Source organism: Passer montanus, unplaced genomic scaffold, assembly GCF_014805655.1.
Source record: "Passer montanus isolate IOZ18808 unplaced genomic scaffold, ASM1480565v1 scaffold34, whole genome shotgun sequence".
NCBI lineage: Eukaryota > Metazoa > Chordata > Aves > Passeriformes > Passeridae > Passer > Passer montanus.
In genome coordinates this window covers 5,013,733-5,031,391 of record NW_024368152.1, presented here as the reverse complement: position 1 = coordinate 5,031,391, position 17,659 = coordinate 5,013,733, and the positions used below count along the sequence as shown (strand labels likewise).

The following is a 17,659-nucleotide window of genomic DNA, read 5'->3' as shown; positions in this document are numbered from 1 at the left end:
TTTGGTTTTAAAGTTGTAAAAAACAAAACATACGGAGAGAAGGATGAAAATTCTGGCAGAAAATGCTAACAGGGAAAAGTAAGTAGGAGAACAGAGGCAAAAAGAATATTAGATACAAGTGAAAACAAACTCATGAAGTGCTGTGTCTAACTTCAATGTAAGATTATTTCCATTTCTCCTAAAGCTTTTGAGAAGAGTAGTAAATGTATTCTTTTGACTATATGTGCAAATATCTTTATGATACGTGCTGCTCACATGTGTTTGTGGTTTTAGGATGCACTCAGAAGATGTATCAAGTCAGATACAGTGATGTATTAAAGCAACTTTCACATCCAGTCAAACTAAAGAACAGGTGGGAAAAAAGTTCAAACAGATCTGCACCCTTCCATACAGTTTTAAGGAATTACTTATATTTTTTTCTGCTATTTACTGTATCTAGCCTCTTCTATCTCAGAGCCAGACTCATGCTTTCCATGGGCTCTGTGTGAATGGTCTCTTAGAAAGAACTTGATAACGTTCCTTAGACTGTTGGCTGAAGGTGAAAGTTGTTTGTTTTCTTGGTGCACATTTTGAACTTGCTAGGCATCAGGAGGAGTCCATACAATCCACAGCAATGCCTAAAATGTCTCCTCTTGTCTAATTTTCAAGTATACTCAAATAACCTCATAAGTATAAATTCTGTTTAAAAAACAAAAGCTTGTCCTGATCACCCTTTTTTTGTGAAGTAATTTGCCCTATACTATTGAAGCAACATCAGTAAGATAGAAGGAACAGGAGAAAACATAGTGGGATATACAGTCATGAAAATGATGATATAGCTCTATATAATCTAAACATTATTCTAAAGAGTCCCTTAGTTATTTCAGGAGTCTAAGTACCATGCAGCTACAGTGAGACTCTGCCATCTGTGCAGCTGCACCCTAAGCCAGAGTAGCCACTGTATGGTGGTAGTTCAGTCTCAAAAAACTGAGAGGATGGCAGACATGAGGTTTGAGAGGAGTCAGTCAGCCAAGGCTCAAGATGAAACACCTCTATAGCTGCAACAGCAACACACTTATATATTCATCACTAAAGGATAACAGCCATGTTGTTTCTCCTAAGTAAGAAAAAGAATTGATTTATTGCACAAGTTTGATCAAGGGCAAAACTGTGAAATTAATTTCAGCAAAAAATAGTACAAAGTGCATCATTTCAGGGGCTGAGTAGGCTATAAGATTAGAAAACTGCAGTTTTAACCAGTCTGGGGCATTGTTGTGAAAAGTTCTGGCACACTTAGGCAAGCAATAAAAACACACTGTCTGTGAAAAAAATGTTTAACACCTACCTTGTCTGTTCTCCTGTGTAATGTTAGTCATACTTCCATCTTCAGCTAAGCCTTGTTCCAAATTTTCTAGTATCTGTAACAATTTATTTAAAGTAGCAACATGAGTTTAAACAGCACTATATATTTAATGTACATTATCTACAATGGACAGTCTCTGTGTAAACCAATTCATGCAGGAATGCTTCACCTAGGTACAGTCCAAAATTACTGGTTATTACCATAACTAGATCAATTGCACAAAGTAAGAAAGCCATTGTACTGTAGAAGGATGTTAGAGTTCAAATTATGATACTTACAGAACATTAAATGTCAGCACACTCTGGGGTCATACACATTTTGTTAAGTAAAACAGGAAATATGCTCCACGAGAGAATGAACATTAAATGAAATGACCACTATGAAAGTCAAAACTGATTTTTTCAGAGAAGGCCTCCTGACTTCTTCACCCTAAGTATGGGTTTTAGTTTCTTTAGTTTCATGTTTTTGTCTTTAATGAAGTATTCCTCTTACGTCTTACTACAATTTCCTTCTCAAACTTTGGAGATTATTGCCTTTTAAAATTTATCGTAGATTTTAAATCATGCGACTTGTTGAGTGAATGAAGCATTTGTTTTATTGGAAGAATGGAAATGTATACTTAATGAAGCTTGTGTCAGAAGCACTTTTAAAGTATGCATGCAAAGCTCCATTTGAAACACAAGTAAACTTTCTCCAAATTCATTTTCCAATTCCCACAGATGACCTAATTTTTCTTGTTACAGATGTATAACTTTGGTTGTAGAATAATGCCTGAGATTTCCTTCAAAAAACTACTAGGGCCACTTGCTGTTTAATCAGCCACTGTGGTTACCCAACAAAGGAAATCCAAGGCACTGCCTCTTCTGGGGACTGAGCAACTTCCAAACGAAGAGCTTTCAGTTTCTGGCAGGATAAGAAGTAACTGTCTTTTCCCAAACCAACAAAGTACATTCCAAATCAACACAGGAAGTCCTCAAAAAAGAAGACTGGTAAATTAATCTGGCCTTGGAAAATGTGTTGGTGTTTTCTACAGCCAATCAAGATAATCTGTACCTCCAGAAAGTCCAATTTTAGACATATTAAGCTAGAAGAAATTGCCCTATGAGATACCAAGCCCTTTTCACAGACTAGAGCGAAGTTTTGAAGTTATGTTCACAAATTCAGCTACAAAGAACTTAATAGCAAGGAGAGATATACAATGAATGTATAACATTTACCACCTGCCAGCTGAGCCAGGCTAATTTTCCTGGTAAGAATTGTTAGACCATGACAAATACAAGGTAATATGGTTTACAGCAAACTTTGGTCAGAGGGCTAGACTGAGCTGCCTTACCTGAGATTTTGAGAAGCTATGAGCATACACCAGTAGACACTGCAGCTTAGCTGACACGTGGCAATTTATGAGCTGGCAGTGGCATGCCTGCAAGACTGACTCTCAGTCCCGCTTTCAAAAGCAGTGCAGCCACCTAGAAATCACTTAAAAACCAAAGTGCCACTTGTCAGTGTTAAATGCCCAGTGTATAATAAGACACCTTGTCAGAAAAAACCCCACATTCTTTTCTCCCCTAAATCCAAACCACTTTATAATCTACTTTCTGTGGTCTAAAACCCTGATCTTTCTCTTCCCCTACAAAATATCTAGTGATTTCCTCTCAGGTTCAGTAAGGCCCAAAGTTCCTACTCTTTAAATTATATAAACACAATGAGGGGCATTCATCAAAGCAACATGCTGTCTTATTTAAAAAGACAATGGATTTCTCTGAAAACATTCTCACTAACACAATCAAAAAAGAAAGAATTACTTATTAGCATACAATTAGAGTATTACATTAACCATTCTGTGACATTACTTGGGGATATCTAGCTCTGACCTCAAGCTCAGCATCATTAGAACAGAGCTTGGCGATAATTTGAGGCTAATTGTTTTATTCCCTAGGTTTATCTCTCTTTTGCCCCTAAGTACAAAAACATCACCTGCAGTTTTCCAGTATTTGGGTATTTCCCCATTTTCCAACAATTGTTTAATAGTAACACTTATGATTCTGACACCTTCTCAGTTTAAATTATTACATTTAATCAATATGAAATATTTAGGTGGCAAACTGTTTATTCTAGCAATATCACATGACATAGCTCTAATCACCCATGTTCCTACTATGAAGAAAAATATAATTGAATACTTCTACCATTTAATTCATCAGTTTTACATATGACCTGTCCTTTTTCTTGTTTTGAACCCTTATTGTTATGCACACTAATTAGTTTCACTGGCTACTGTTACTTCACTGAATCTTCTGTTTCATTCCCTATCTATTATTGTCTGTATGCCAGAATTGCTAATATATGCATACCACCACTCAGCCTTTTTTGGTGCTTCTGGAACTGTGGCTTTTTGGGTACTCAGACTGGTACAGGGTCATCATAGTTTCTATGAACTTAACAAACAAGGTGTCAAGACAAATACCCTCTAGGCTGAAGTAACGTATGAAAACCAGAAAACTTATGTCACCTTAGCCACTAGAAGCTTATAATAATCAAACCTAAGAGACTGAGAAGTTCAAAGAGACTGAAAAGTTCAAAGAGGCTGAAAAGTTCACCAATCTGGGAGTAAAACAGAAGGCCAGGAGATATGAAAGAGTGTATATGAAAGGATCAGGGAGAAACATTACTCATGAAGGAGAGTGGTGGAACTACAAAAGTTTGGCTGATGGGCAAATTGCACAAAGCATTTCTGACAAGTTTTGCCGAGGTAACACTTGCAGAGACTTTTTTAGGAAGCAAGAGTGTTAACCCACTTGCCATTGCTCCACTCACCTGGTAGAAGAGCCCAGTATGGCTCTGGCAGTAGAGGGATTAGGGTTTAAAAGTAAAATGTACTATGAAATGTGTAAATTTCTCATCCTCAAGCATCCAGGGAAGTATAGGTACTTACAGACAAGAGGAGTTTACATTTAGCCTGACAGTTGTCCTTTTCACATTTTGGTCTCCAGCTAAACATTTTTAGCATGTCTTCAGCATTGTTAGAACTAAAGTGATGATGCTTTTGTTTTTAAATGAACACTTGAAAATAAAAAAATCCTTTTGTGATTTAAGTTATTATTGTTACTCTTATTGCCTGGCTGTTCAAAGACCATTTATTTCAAGGTGGACTTAGAGGTGCAACAACTCATTGAGACAGTTCATACTGGGAAGACCAGTAATAACACAAAGACTGCAACAATTTCACTGGACTCCTCTCCCAACCTGTAACAGCCATTTGTCACTACAGATAATTTCTTTCCCAAATGTTGTTCATATAGAAGAAGATGCAAAATATCTAACCTGATCTTGATTAGACACTTGCAGGAATACTGGAAAAGGTAAAAACATTATTGCAGGAAAAAATATATAGGGAAACATATATTCAGGAAAAATTAAAATAACATTTTTGCACCGAACCTCCAATCCTGCTTCAGGTACTAGAGGTACATAAGTAGATGGAGACTGTAAAGACCAAGTAACCAAAAAAAAAATACAGTTCCATCTTTAAATGGAATGATTAATCTAAAGTTGTCAGGTGTCTGTAAAATATATACAAGAAAAAGCATTAAAGAATTTACCACATTAAAAGCAAGTATTCGATAGGAAAAAAACCTCACCCTTTCATTAAGAGAGAAAAATGAAATAAAAAGACAAATTTTCTTATGATCAGAATGCACTACCATTAGCCTGGAATAACCTCCCAGGGGATGTGGCCTCAGCACCATAGGCTGGCTCATTAAAAACCTCAAAACAACTTTGCATTGCAGAGAGACAGACTAGGTGAGCTAATAGGTCCTTTCTTTCTTCTAGCTTTTATGACTCCAAGATCATCTCATTTACATAATGATGATTCGTATGCCCTTCTGTAAATACGGATGACCAAAGATTATTTTTCCACTTTTTAAAAGAGGGAGGTAAAACACTAGAGGCTTTTGGTTGAAAGCTCCCCAATTAATTCTGTTATAACCCAAATGGTTCCCAAGTGTTACATACAAATATTAAGACTAATGAGTGTACATCCTTTGTGTTATTTTCTTGGTTATGCCATGGGTTTTTGTAAGTGTTAGAACCCTATTTATGAACATTCCAGTTGAGATCGAGATTGTTAAACAAACAGCATTCTATACAAAAATCAGAACATATATAAAGAATATTTTTTATCAGCCACCCTTGACTTCAAATGGTTAAATTACCACCAATTTACAACTGTCTTCTAGAAACACAGTTATCTTTATAAGCTGTCTTTTTTCACACTCTTCTTTCTAAAGTTGTCCATGAATTGCTCCAAAAAACTAAGGTATGTAAATGATTGCAAACAAATGAAGTAATCTGGAATGAGACATCTAAAATAACTGATCAGAAATATTTCCAAGAATGTTTTATTTGTTAGTAGTTATCTGTCTACTGTACTTTAAAAACAAGCATCCATCAGCACAGACAATAGCTTGTCCTGGCTTCCTGCCTCAGAGGAAGCTGTCAGGACCAAAGGGATATTGTTGTCTTTTTTGCTGCAATTGAACACACTAACACAGGAGAAACCTTGCAAACTCAGACACAGGAAGGCAGAGGCAAAGAGGTGACAATCTCTGAATCAACACCAAGTAGAGAGAACAAGAGATTCCTCAGAAGAGCTTGTGGAAGATGTAGAGCCAGCTTTAAAGCAGCTTTCTCCAAGGTTACAAGGGATAACACAGAATTTGCAGTGACAGGTCACTAGCAATTGGTGGACTGAGAACACGAGTAAAGAGACGTTCTTCAAGAATTTAGTGGGCAGAGAAATATGTATATATTCATTTGTAGCTCTCCTTTATTTCATCTTCTCCACCATATTCAGTTTCCCTTATTTAAACAAATAATCAGCCTAGTTCATGTTCAAACAAAATGTTGTATTGTAGTTTAAAAGCTTTCTTGGTACACTGGATATGCTCTAAGGATATGCACTTGTAGAGAAACATCAGGGGCAGAGCCACCTCAAGGCTGTAGATAACTTGAAGGTCTTGTAAAAGAGTGTGTGTGGGGGGGAACAGAGTTAATTTCCTTTTATTTCATTCCTCTACTGACCAGCAATATTTAACCTGCAGAGAATCATGGCTGATCACACTGTAACTGAGATATGACCACTTCAATCTAGTCAGCCAGACAGCTGATGGATGCCCTGCTCAGCAGTCACTCCCTTGTTCACATGCAGTTTTCTCTCTTTGTTACAAGATCCAGGAACTTAGAAACCAGTTTAGTTTTGGAACCTAGTGGCACCTTCATGACTGAGGGCAGACAGCATAGCATTTGATACCACACTGCATAAGCCCAAGATGTCAAACAGCTCATCTGCTGCAGACTGGGGCAGGCAAATGTTAATAGAAGCACCATGAAATCCTGCAATATGTATTGCATTTGGTGTATGGCATTTCCTAGAAGAACAAAATTACTTCAAATTGAGGACTGTTTATGAAGAAGAGGGCTGGGGAGAACAGCCAGCCAGTAATACTAGATGAGAGGTAACAGCAGTCTCCAAGTGCTAAGAAGTACCACTTCTTGGGCAAATTAGATATATTTCTCAACAGTTTCCAAATAAATTCTTTCCAACTTTATAAGAAATGCTACTTTCACCTCTTATTACCTAAACTATTCAATTTTTCCTCACATAATAAAAAAGAACTGGGCTTTTTACAGTAAACATTTGGTTCTCCTACATATTACTGTGTTAGAAGAAAGTTGATTTCATACACTTAATACCATTACAGCTACACAATTGGCAATTATCCCCCCACTTCCCTTATCTAAGTTATTTTAAGGAGTAAGTATAGGAAACTTGCAAGGTATACTGAAAATGAAAAGTAGTCACACGTGTTTATCTTATGTACGGTTTTGAACTTTCAAGTGTCATAGCTAAAGCAATGATGTTGCATTTCTTCTACAGTCTACCACATTGTAAAATTTATAGTCACTGGTGCATTAGACTACTTGGGAAAGATTTCTGTGAAGAAAACCCCAAATATTTAAGGACAAATATTTATGGTTCAGGGTTGCTGGTTTTAGTGGATAAAGTTAGTACTCACAACACCACGAGTCCAATTTCAGCACTGACAAATCCCACGTTATAATTTAAGCCATAATTTTTTATTACAGCATTTGACAAAACAAAACAAAAACACCAACCAAACTCAGCAAGCTGTACTTATATTCCTAAATGACTGTTGTTTCTAAAACCAGTTATTTGGACTATTTCTGAGGGATCAAGGTCATTAACAACTGTTTTCAGCAAGCTGGACACAGCTGAGTGAAGGAAAGAAATTTCTCCTACTTGCCCTTAAACACATCTGCTTACTGTGCTCTACATCTTGTCTGGCAAAAGCATGAAAGTTGTCCTCTGCTCTACTCAACTGAGCCAGAGCTACCACAGAGAAGAGGAGGATCGCTCTTAAAATGCAAGAGGCACTTCATTACTTTTAATAGCAAGCTTCTTACTTGCATCAAGATGGAGTAAAAAATGTCATAATTGAAACTTAATGTTCTTTATAAGGACAGTAAAATTTAGTTTTAAACATCACAAAACGTTAGTGCCTAGAGATGCTGTTACCTTGGTGCAGATTGTCTTCATACTATGCAGTCTGTCAAGTGATTCCTGAGGATTTCCCAGGTACTGAGGAAGTTCAGCATGCAAAATCCGCATGGAGAAAGGAACCATGGAACCTAGACACACAATTAATTTTGTTAAGTTTGTTTGCTACAATGATCAATTTGTGATTTGCCTATGTTAAAAAGGTATGTCTCACTAGTGCTACATCATAAAGTCCATTTTGCCTTCATATCTTTTTCTTCTACTGATGAAAAATGTGAAAGATGTGAAAATAGGAAACTTCAGCTGTATCATGTGACATGTTTAAAACATTTTAAACAGGCACACACAAGTAAATCATAATCAAGAAGGCAAGAAGAAGGTGCACCTAACTCAAATTTTCAAAACCAAGCTGTACTGGGAAGCACAATGTTTCATTTAAAATTTCTTCAAACTAATTAAAATGAAGGATTAGAAAAATGAAGTTTACTTTAGTTGCAGCTACATTATTACTAGCATTTAATAGTTATGTATATTTTACAACCAATGTAGAAGAAATAAGATGAAATTACTGGCCTTCAAAGTATGCTTGTGAAAGAGATATAACTGGGGCATGCAAAACCTCTTTGCATATTTTTGTGTAACTTCTGATTCATTTAAAGTATCAAAGAATAGGAAATTTAAGCAATATTTGGGGAGAAAAAGAAATTAATACAAGTTTATTCCTACCACTACTGTTGTTGTTATTGTTACTACTGTTGTTATTATTCAATTATTATAAAAATAATTACTATTAATAGTAGTAGTAGTAGTGCCAAAGACCTCATTGTCCATGTCTATGGGCATCCTGGCTGACTTCACAAGCAGTTTCAGGAGTTTACCTGAACTCTAATGCGTGCAACATCTTGCTTTCAGATAACTGCATAATCCTGATATACAGACAACAATACCAAACAAAAACTAAACACCACTAGTGAAACCAAATCAGAGCTGGTATAATGGGGATATATGCCTTGCAAAATACTATGCCACTGATGCCTTAGGATTTAGCTTTTTTATTTTTCAGATCCTGTACTGCTTTAGTGTCTAACTCTAAAACTCCACAGCCTGTCAGCTACTGTTCTCCCATTTTATTCAGAGAAAACAATTCCTCTCTAGGCCTGAAACTTACTGTCTCAGGCTCCAAGAGATATAAACAACAGTGAACTGGGAGGGGCAAACTTGGAGTAAATTACTTCATTACCTGAAAATGTAATTGGAGAATTAACCCCTGATATGTAAATGGACCAAACTTTTAACTGTGTGAAAAACTCATGACCATCGTCCGTCTTGGGTGTAGCCCCATGGAGGCTTTTGACTGCCCAAGGTGTACCTAATAAAGGCCTTCAATAAACACCCCCTTTTATTATCTTAATTTTGTCTAGCCTGTTTCAGGTAGCCATTTCAAGGCATCACCACATTTCTAATATTTTAATATGTACATTTGCTATACACATATTCTAAGGGGATTTCTCTCTCAAGTTACCTCTTGCCTCATTTTTTCTCAAAAACAGGACTCAGGAGCTTTGTAAATAGATTTTTGCACCTGTTCTTAACAGGCTTGTATGTCAAAGAGGTAAATGCTATACAAAATGAGTCACTGCCTCTAGACTTTTTTAAAGGTTGACAAAATTTTAATCACAGGACTCACTAATTATGACCTTCAGAGTAAGCCACTTATGTCTACATAAATTCTATTTTGCTGATGCTAACTATTCCCAATGGCTTCCCTGACTGCTGTGTTCCTGTAACGGATGCACACGAGTTTCATGCATCATCATATGTGGAAAACACATTAAGCAAATAAAACCACCTTTGAAATTCTGTTAAGAGACATGTAGAAGTTGATTCAACTGGTCACAAAAGATGTGAAATATTTTATGTATGTATTCTGAATAGTGTCTACCATGACAGAAGATACACAGTCAGTGTAGAGAGTGAACAACAACAAAAAGAAAGTTGAAAATAATTTAAGAGTAAATTCTGTGCAAAAATACCAGAGAAAAATTGGTTTGCAGACATGTTGCAAACTGCACTGCAAACCTATGGAAGCAAATCTGAACTTCAGCTGGTTCTATCTCTACCACCTCTCCAAGGACCAAGTTCTAATAACTCCACAATCTGACAGTAATCCTGTTAGAAAAAGCAGTGCCTAAAAGCAGCTAGCTTGGTACTGCTCTTTTGGAGAAGGTAGTCTTAATTTACTGATGATGCACCTTCTGCCGCACTCAATGGGATTTCTGAGGCAAAAGTAAAAGAGGGAGGAGAAAATTTTGTAAAAAACTGAAAAAAACTAAAGGTTTAGCAACATTTGGTTACTGTGTTGCAACACTGTCAATTCTGAACAACTTTGTATGTTTACATCCTCTTGTAAAATGCAACAAAATGTCAATTCAATAAAGACTCATACAGAAAACTTGAATTAATTTTCTTTGAATCAGTCAACATACAGGTATTTAATGGAGCACAGATGAAACATCTCACATTAGCAATTTTTAATAAAATTTACATAATGTTTTGTGATGCAGTTTTTTGAAATTCTGTATTTTGAAAAGTATTGATCTTATGTATTGCTGAATGAAACCACTCTACCACAATCCCTGTGAAGGAAAGAACAACCCATAACCAATGTATATCATCACAAGTGGTGTCAGAGGATGTCAGAATGATGAATGCAACTCTAGGTCAACTCAGACTCCACAAGAATCTGATTTATTTCCTATTACAACTAAATCCTCAGTTGTAACAGGCATTCAGAACTTCATTACTTCAAAATGTACTGTACGGATGTGTTATTTCTCAACCGCTAAGTATTTCCTTCATAGCTTGTGACAAAAAAACATTCTAGTGAGATCCTCAGTAGTACATCAAGTGTGGTGAGAGATCTCAAACAAAACCAGAAGAAAGCTGGCTTGGGGTGTAAGGCTAGTTACTGTAAAGAATTTTCAAACCAGAATTTGTATTACAACTTCTCACAGGAGCATCCAAAACTCTAGCACCTGTTTCTTCTTTCTCTTTTTGAAACTCATGACATAAACAAAAGAAATTTTACTGTAAACATCCAGCAAATCAGTGCAATCAATGTGTGTTATTTATTGAGTAAGCTACTAACTTCATTTAAAATATCAGAAACACTAGCTCTTTCTGCCCTCTTCCTCAGAGTCCTTGTAATCCTTCTGAATAGCAGGATTTTTTTTTTTTGGAGAAGGATGAAACTGTACACGTGCTCTCACACAAATGTGACAGCTGGGGAAAGGAGAAAAGAAACAGCCTTTTACGACTGGTAAGGCTTTCTTACCAGTCCATGTAAACAGTATTGTGTAATTTCAGGTCAAAACAGAAGAGCAAATTGCTCAAAAAAACCCTGCAGCACTTATTCAAGCCACTCAATCCAAATAAAGACCTTAAATATACTGCTTATAAACTCTTGAGATTTTTGGTTAAGTGCATTTTCCCAGATATGTTCCTGTTGATAAGTAAACTTTTTAGTTAAATGAGGTATGGGAAATTTATCTAATTCAGTTCCTACAGTAATAGACTGATTTTCTAGTTAAAAAAATGCCATAAATTTACTTACGATTTGGTAAAGTTTTCAATGAGTGCTACTTATATAAGGTGCTAATACAATTTACATACATTTCTCAAAAAGAAATACACAGCAGTAATAGAAAAAGCATGCAAAGAGATCTGTTCACCAATGTAATTCTGTAACTGATTAACAGCTGTATTAGGACTGACAGGTGAGACTTAAAAAAGGCAAAAGAGATTTTCAGAAAATACTGTGATTTTCATTTTACATTATCTGGTTTAACAAGAACATTGAAAGAAGTAAATGATATCTGCTGATGACTTGAACAGATCAATAATAATAGTATTAGGAAGGTCTGAAAGGCAGGTTGTAGAGTTTGGAGCAGAAAATTTAATGAAAAAAAAGATTAGCAGGGGGAAAAAACTATACATCCCTCAATGAACACACTTCTATTAAGGAAAAAAGAAAGTACAACTGACTGCACTAACACTCAGCTGTAACAGAAATAATACACGTGCTTGTCTAAGGATTACATTATCTTGTCTGAAAAATTTCACCTACTCACTTTTAGGCCACATAAAGCATGCAGGGAAAGACATATTTCTTTGTAACAGGTTTCTATTATGAGCAGGCATACATATCTATTCCGGTGGCATCCCACTAGGGACAAGAAAATTTTATATAAACACTGAATTTATCCCAGACTGTGTTTTGCAAAACTACTCGGAACCAAACCCATACACTATTATATTTCACTCAGTACTGCATTTAACAGGGCAACATGTAAAGGAAGTACTTAAAACAATATCCTGCAATTAAAACACTTTGTTAAGAGCATAGGAGAATGGATTTTGCTCTCTACTTCATTCTTCCAATTTCTGCAGTAATGTCCTTACACAGTAAAACCATGTCAGCTAAGCTTAGATAATTTCCACAGAAGGCAATACCCTACAATTACTGCTATATATTGAAATTTTAAGTTAAGCAAGTCTTGTTCTAGCTTGATGTTTTACAGTTGACCTCTGTTGCTCCTCTTTAGAGGTTTCATAATAATATATAAAAATATATATAATGGAAAATGGTTTAATTTTAAGACAATTTTCTTAGCAATTACTTTTAAATACACTGGAGATTTTTTTTTCCACAGAATGTGATGCTTGATTGTCACTTTCACATGAAGTAATCTCATTCGTATGTGTGTGTGTGTATATATATATAGATATCTATCTATCTATCTATATAAATAATGTATTATCATCATACAAAAAGCAAAAGTAAAAAATGGTCTGCTGAAAGGAAAATGGATACACTGAAAGCATGGGAACAGATGGAATAAAAAGCAAGATCAGGTAGAACTTTCTAAGACCACAGATTTCAATTTCTATTTCTTTATGAACAGCTGCACATTTTCATAACTGTCAAAACATAAACATCACCTCATGTCAATCAAATTTGAGCTGCAGCCCTGATCTACAGCCCTTTTGGAGCAGAGTATGCCAATGACCAGCTATTTTATCCTTGAGTTTTCTTGTTGCAAACCAGCAACCAGAAATGCTTCCTGATCTGCCTTCTACAGTTTGTTTAACAAATCTTAAATGCCCAAAAGCAACAGAAGAGCAGATTAGCAATTACTGAAAGGACAAAGTGGGATTTTATAAAAGTAAAAAAACCCAAACAAAAACAAAAAAAAACCAAAAACCACATTAATTCCTTAACTGGATCAACTGTATCTAGTTTCTGAAAAATATTCTGCTTTACACATATATATATATAGAGAGAGATGTATATGCACTAAAACATACTTCTACCAACAGTGTATTTGTATAATTTATAGGATTTTTAAGAGGGATAATGTAGTGAAGTTCAAATCCTAGCTTCACTGACTAGAAATTAAAAGTACACTTAAAAATCCCAGTTCAACACACTAATTTCCAAGGTTTTGGTTATTACCTTCAATCCAGAGAGACTGAAGATGAGACAGGAGACAAAATGCTTGTAACCATTTAAAGAAAATGTTTTGAAAATTTTATCTGAAATTACATGTTTGCATATACTTTACAATTTAACTGCACATGACCTAAGAACAGAAACTCTGAATCATGATCTGGTTTTAAAAAGTTTCAAAAATATTTTTTCAGTAATTTGCAGTTATTTGCATTGAAGAAAGGAAACCATAAAAGAGAGAATGCAGGAAAACTACAAAAATTGCCCTGCAGCAAAGGGATCATCCTAAATCTTACCTACTGATAACTGTAATAAGCCAGAATTTAGAAATTAGTTGCTTGCTCATACACAGAAATCCTGTGTAAAGCTGATACTGTTTTCAATGCAACTATTTAGCCTTGGGAAAGAATGTACAAGTAAGTATTTTAGCAGTACTCTATTCCATTAGATTATTCATACATTTCTTAACTAAATATCTGTATTATTTCACAAAAATTTCTATTTGCATGTCTGAGCAGCATGAACAATTAACTGGAACCACAAAATTTGTGTGGTTTTATTCAAGCTATATTAGCTGATTTTACAGGTAGACAGTAGCTCTGAAGCAACAGAACAGTGAAATTAAAGAGGCAGTGGAGAGGTACACAATCATGAAAACAAAATAATGGGTAACCTGTTCCACTAGAGATTTTAATATGTTTTTTACTGCCAACATGAGCTTGAATGAAGAACTCTCCTGAACAACTGCCAAGACTCAATCAGTCTGACACGGGAGTGTTAACGCAGTATTTGTGGTAACACACGAGAAAAAAACAGTACCACATGCAACAATGTAGTGGAGTATTTTTTTCTGCTTTCCTACAGAATTTATTAAGCAAGAGGAGCACCCTCTAAGACATAATTTCTTTAGCCTGTGCTTTTCTTCTCTTATCTTTGTTTTTGAATTGATTATTTCCTTTTGTTTCTCTACCTACCACAATCTTTTATTATTAATCCTTTTATTATTATTATTAATCTTTTTTCCCCACACCACTTTGCATTCTGCCACAGTCACCCCACTAACCAAATCACAGGAAGGTGAAAAAAGGATGATTTATAGCATCATCATACCCCATAAATTAAAAAAATGGAAGCTTCAGCCAGCCTGCCTCCTACTGGCATGGACACGTAGAAGAGAAAAAGGAAGACAGTAAACTCAAAATTGTTAAATGCCACTGTAGAGGCATCACATAAAGGAGATAATTTTCCCCATCCAAGTCTGTCCTTACTTATGGCATAAGCTGACATTCAGAAACAGGACCAAGCTGCAGGCAGACCTTGCAACTGTAACTGTACTTAGTCCTCTGCACTATACACAGTGCAGACACCTGTAAAATGTTTTTTGTGAGCATTAGAGAAATACTTTGGATAAGTGTTTTCATAGCTAACACAGTATTTCTGTATCAACAGACATAAAACAGGTTTCCCACCACAATTTTTGCTATTTTATAAGCTTACAAAATGAAGGAACAATTATTACAGTTCACCTCAGACATCAGCGCTGAAAACTTGTTACCAACATGGGTTGGTGTGACAGTTCTAGACCATGTATGATATGATTCCTTTAGAATGACTGGAATTTCAAAACTGAATAAAAGAAACAAATTAAGACCATGGCTTGAGTAACTAAGGACACATCAAAAATGAAACCACACACAAATTTTTTCTATCAATTTTTTCATATATTTCTGATAAAAATTCTAAATACAGTGGGTATTACTGATGTCATAAAAGTAACAATAGTGAAAAATGCCAAAGCAGTTGTGATATCTAGACTCACACTATTTTACAGTTATAGAAGAAAATATTATATATATATAATTTATTTTTTTAAACAATCACTATCCATCCAGAAGTGCCATACTATTGCAGGACACACTAGTCTATCCGTAGTCACAACACTGCCACACTTCTAAAAACTTGTCTTGGTATTGAAACCAGAGCTCAAGGGAAGGAATACACTATGAAGTGAGTTTCTGGAACACATACAACTAGATATTTAATGCCATTTTCCTAATTTAGGCCCTTCCCACCAGAGAATAAAAGACTGATTTCATTTAGAGGAATACAGATGATGCTGCATCATCAGAAAGAAAATGAAAAAGGATAAAGGGAAAGAAACCATACCCCATGTTACATGAGCTTCTGGTCAGAAGTTCAAAAATTTACTAATGCATAGCTTATTTTTTCCCTGTTTGTAATACAAAATAAGTTATTCACAAGTTTTGTAGCTTTAGAAGACTGATTTTGTTAGCATTAACTTTTCGGAAACTTACTGCTCTATTAACCAGAAACAAGACCAAATTACCTCATAGAAGAATGAAATAGCATTTTAATGTTCCATTTTAATTGTTGGCTCTCACAGGTTCAGAAATGCATAGGCGTTATCAATGGAAATGCTGTCACAGGTTAGGCAAGCTATCATATGAGAGTTTATTATACATCACAAGGAACACAGACAAAAATGGTATGAATGGAAGTGGGTCAGACTTGTGTAAATATAAAGTTAAAATCATTAAAAAAAAATCCTGAAATCCATCTGTCATGAGAATGATGACAAAAATTCAGCCTTACATATCCCACACAGAGCAAAGAAGATGTGCAGGAAGCAATATAAAACAGGGTTCCTGACCTAAGGACTTATCTATTATGAAAGAAAAATATATGTAAAAATATGACTATTTAGCTTCTTTACGCAGATGAATTAAAAAGAACTAGATGTATAACTAAGGAATTTTAAGATTTTACTAGAAAATGAGAACAGTGTGTTCTCTGCTCCTTATCAATCAGGAATGATCTACGAGTGCCTTAACCAACCCCACTGGCCAACACAAGGACCCCAGCAGAATCAACTCCTGAGGGGCTGCACTCCTACAGGTAGTGCAGATGACTGAACAAAGAGCCCATAGAAACCAGGAAAGGAAGATTCCAGAAGGACGAGGTCTTACAGCCATGATAAAGACAACAATAGTGGGATCAATGCACACCATGGCTGCAAATGCCATACAAAATATGAGGAGGAAATAGAGATTAGCAGTACTGCTGAAAGGGAAACAGCTTTAGTTGAGCTTCAGAGGGAAATTGAGAGGACTATGTTGGTCATGTTAAGTTACATTAATGGAAAAGCATCTTTCACTTTTCATACAGTTACTTGTGACTTAAATTCTTTCAGATAGACTTCTCAGAGATTAATGGATTGTTCTCACTGCTGTAAGTTTTGAACTTCCCTACTTCCCACATAAAACCCAGAAAACTTCCTGATGTACTATATTTTTTATTATGAATATTTCGAATACAAAGAAATTATGCAAAGTATTATCTATATCACAATTAATGGGAACATAATTTATATCTATACTCTTACTTCTTAAATTGTCTTTTAAGTGCTTACTCCATTTATATACCATGAATCAAAATTAAAATGTTGAAATTAAACCCTTTCTTTTAGGCTTATTACACCACAAAATGATACATAAAATTGCCAAATAGCAGTGGATTGTGTATTCATACTAATATATTTCAACTAAAACATTGGAGTGATTTATCTGTATTTTATTATTTAAATTAGCTGGTTAACAATGCATGTAAACTAAATTTCTTTATCCATAATCCAGCATAGCTTGTGCTCTCCTACATCCCTGGAAATGCTATTTCTCTCTCCTCAAAAAACTACTGCTTGTGTTCTCCTACATCCCGGGAAATGCTATTTCTCTCTCCTCAAAACTATGTAAGAAATGTTTAATAGCTGTTCCCACATCATAATCACATTGGATGTATATGAGATATCTACAACTAGCAGGTCAGCTCCATCCAAATGATCAGATTATGGTCCCAGTATGTTCAACTGTTAAAAATTAACTGAGGCATACAATTATGAAATAGACTACCTTCCTTAAGCTCACCTCTTTTTACCATCGATATCCTCATAACTTGAATGAAATAGCCACAGTGGTTGAGAGATTGCTCCAGGATCGAAAGCTCAGTCACAGGACAGGTGATTTCAACACCTGGCCAGACTGTCCAGAACTGCTTCTCCCTGCATCATCTGTGGTATTGGCACTCAAGTATCTCAAATACTGATATCACTTGCAAGGATTTTTCTTAGACAAAACAGCCTATTTTTAATATTGAAAAAGATGTGGGGACCTACATATGGCCTGTGGAAGACTCCTATTGCTGTAGCATTGTA

General features: G+C 35.5%; 1 protein-coding gene across 2 annotated transcripts in view; it reads right to left on the bottom strand.

The window, feature by feature from the left end:
* TRAPPC12 (trafficking protein particle complex subunit 12) overlaps positions 1 to 17,659 on the bottom strand; it is a 52,421-nt gene that overhangs the window by 18,468 nt on the left and 16,294 nt on the right. For both annotated transcript variants that reach the window (XM_039715574.1, XM_039715575.1), the window contains exons 6-7: positions 7,941 to 8,053; positions 1,325 to 1,397 (exon numbers count right to left, since the gene is read on the bottom strand). In XM_039715574.1, coding sequence (XP_039571508.1) covers positions 1,325 to 1,397; positions 7,941 to 8,053 — 186 coding nt within the window. The remainder of the gene's footprint in view (positions 1 to 1,324; positions 1,398 to 7,940; positions 8,054 to 17,659) is intronic.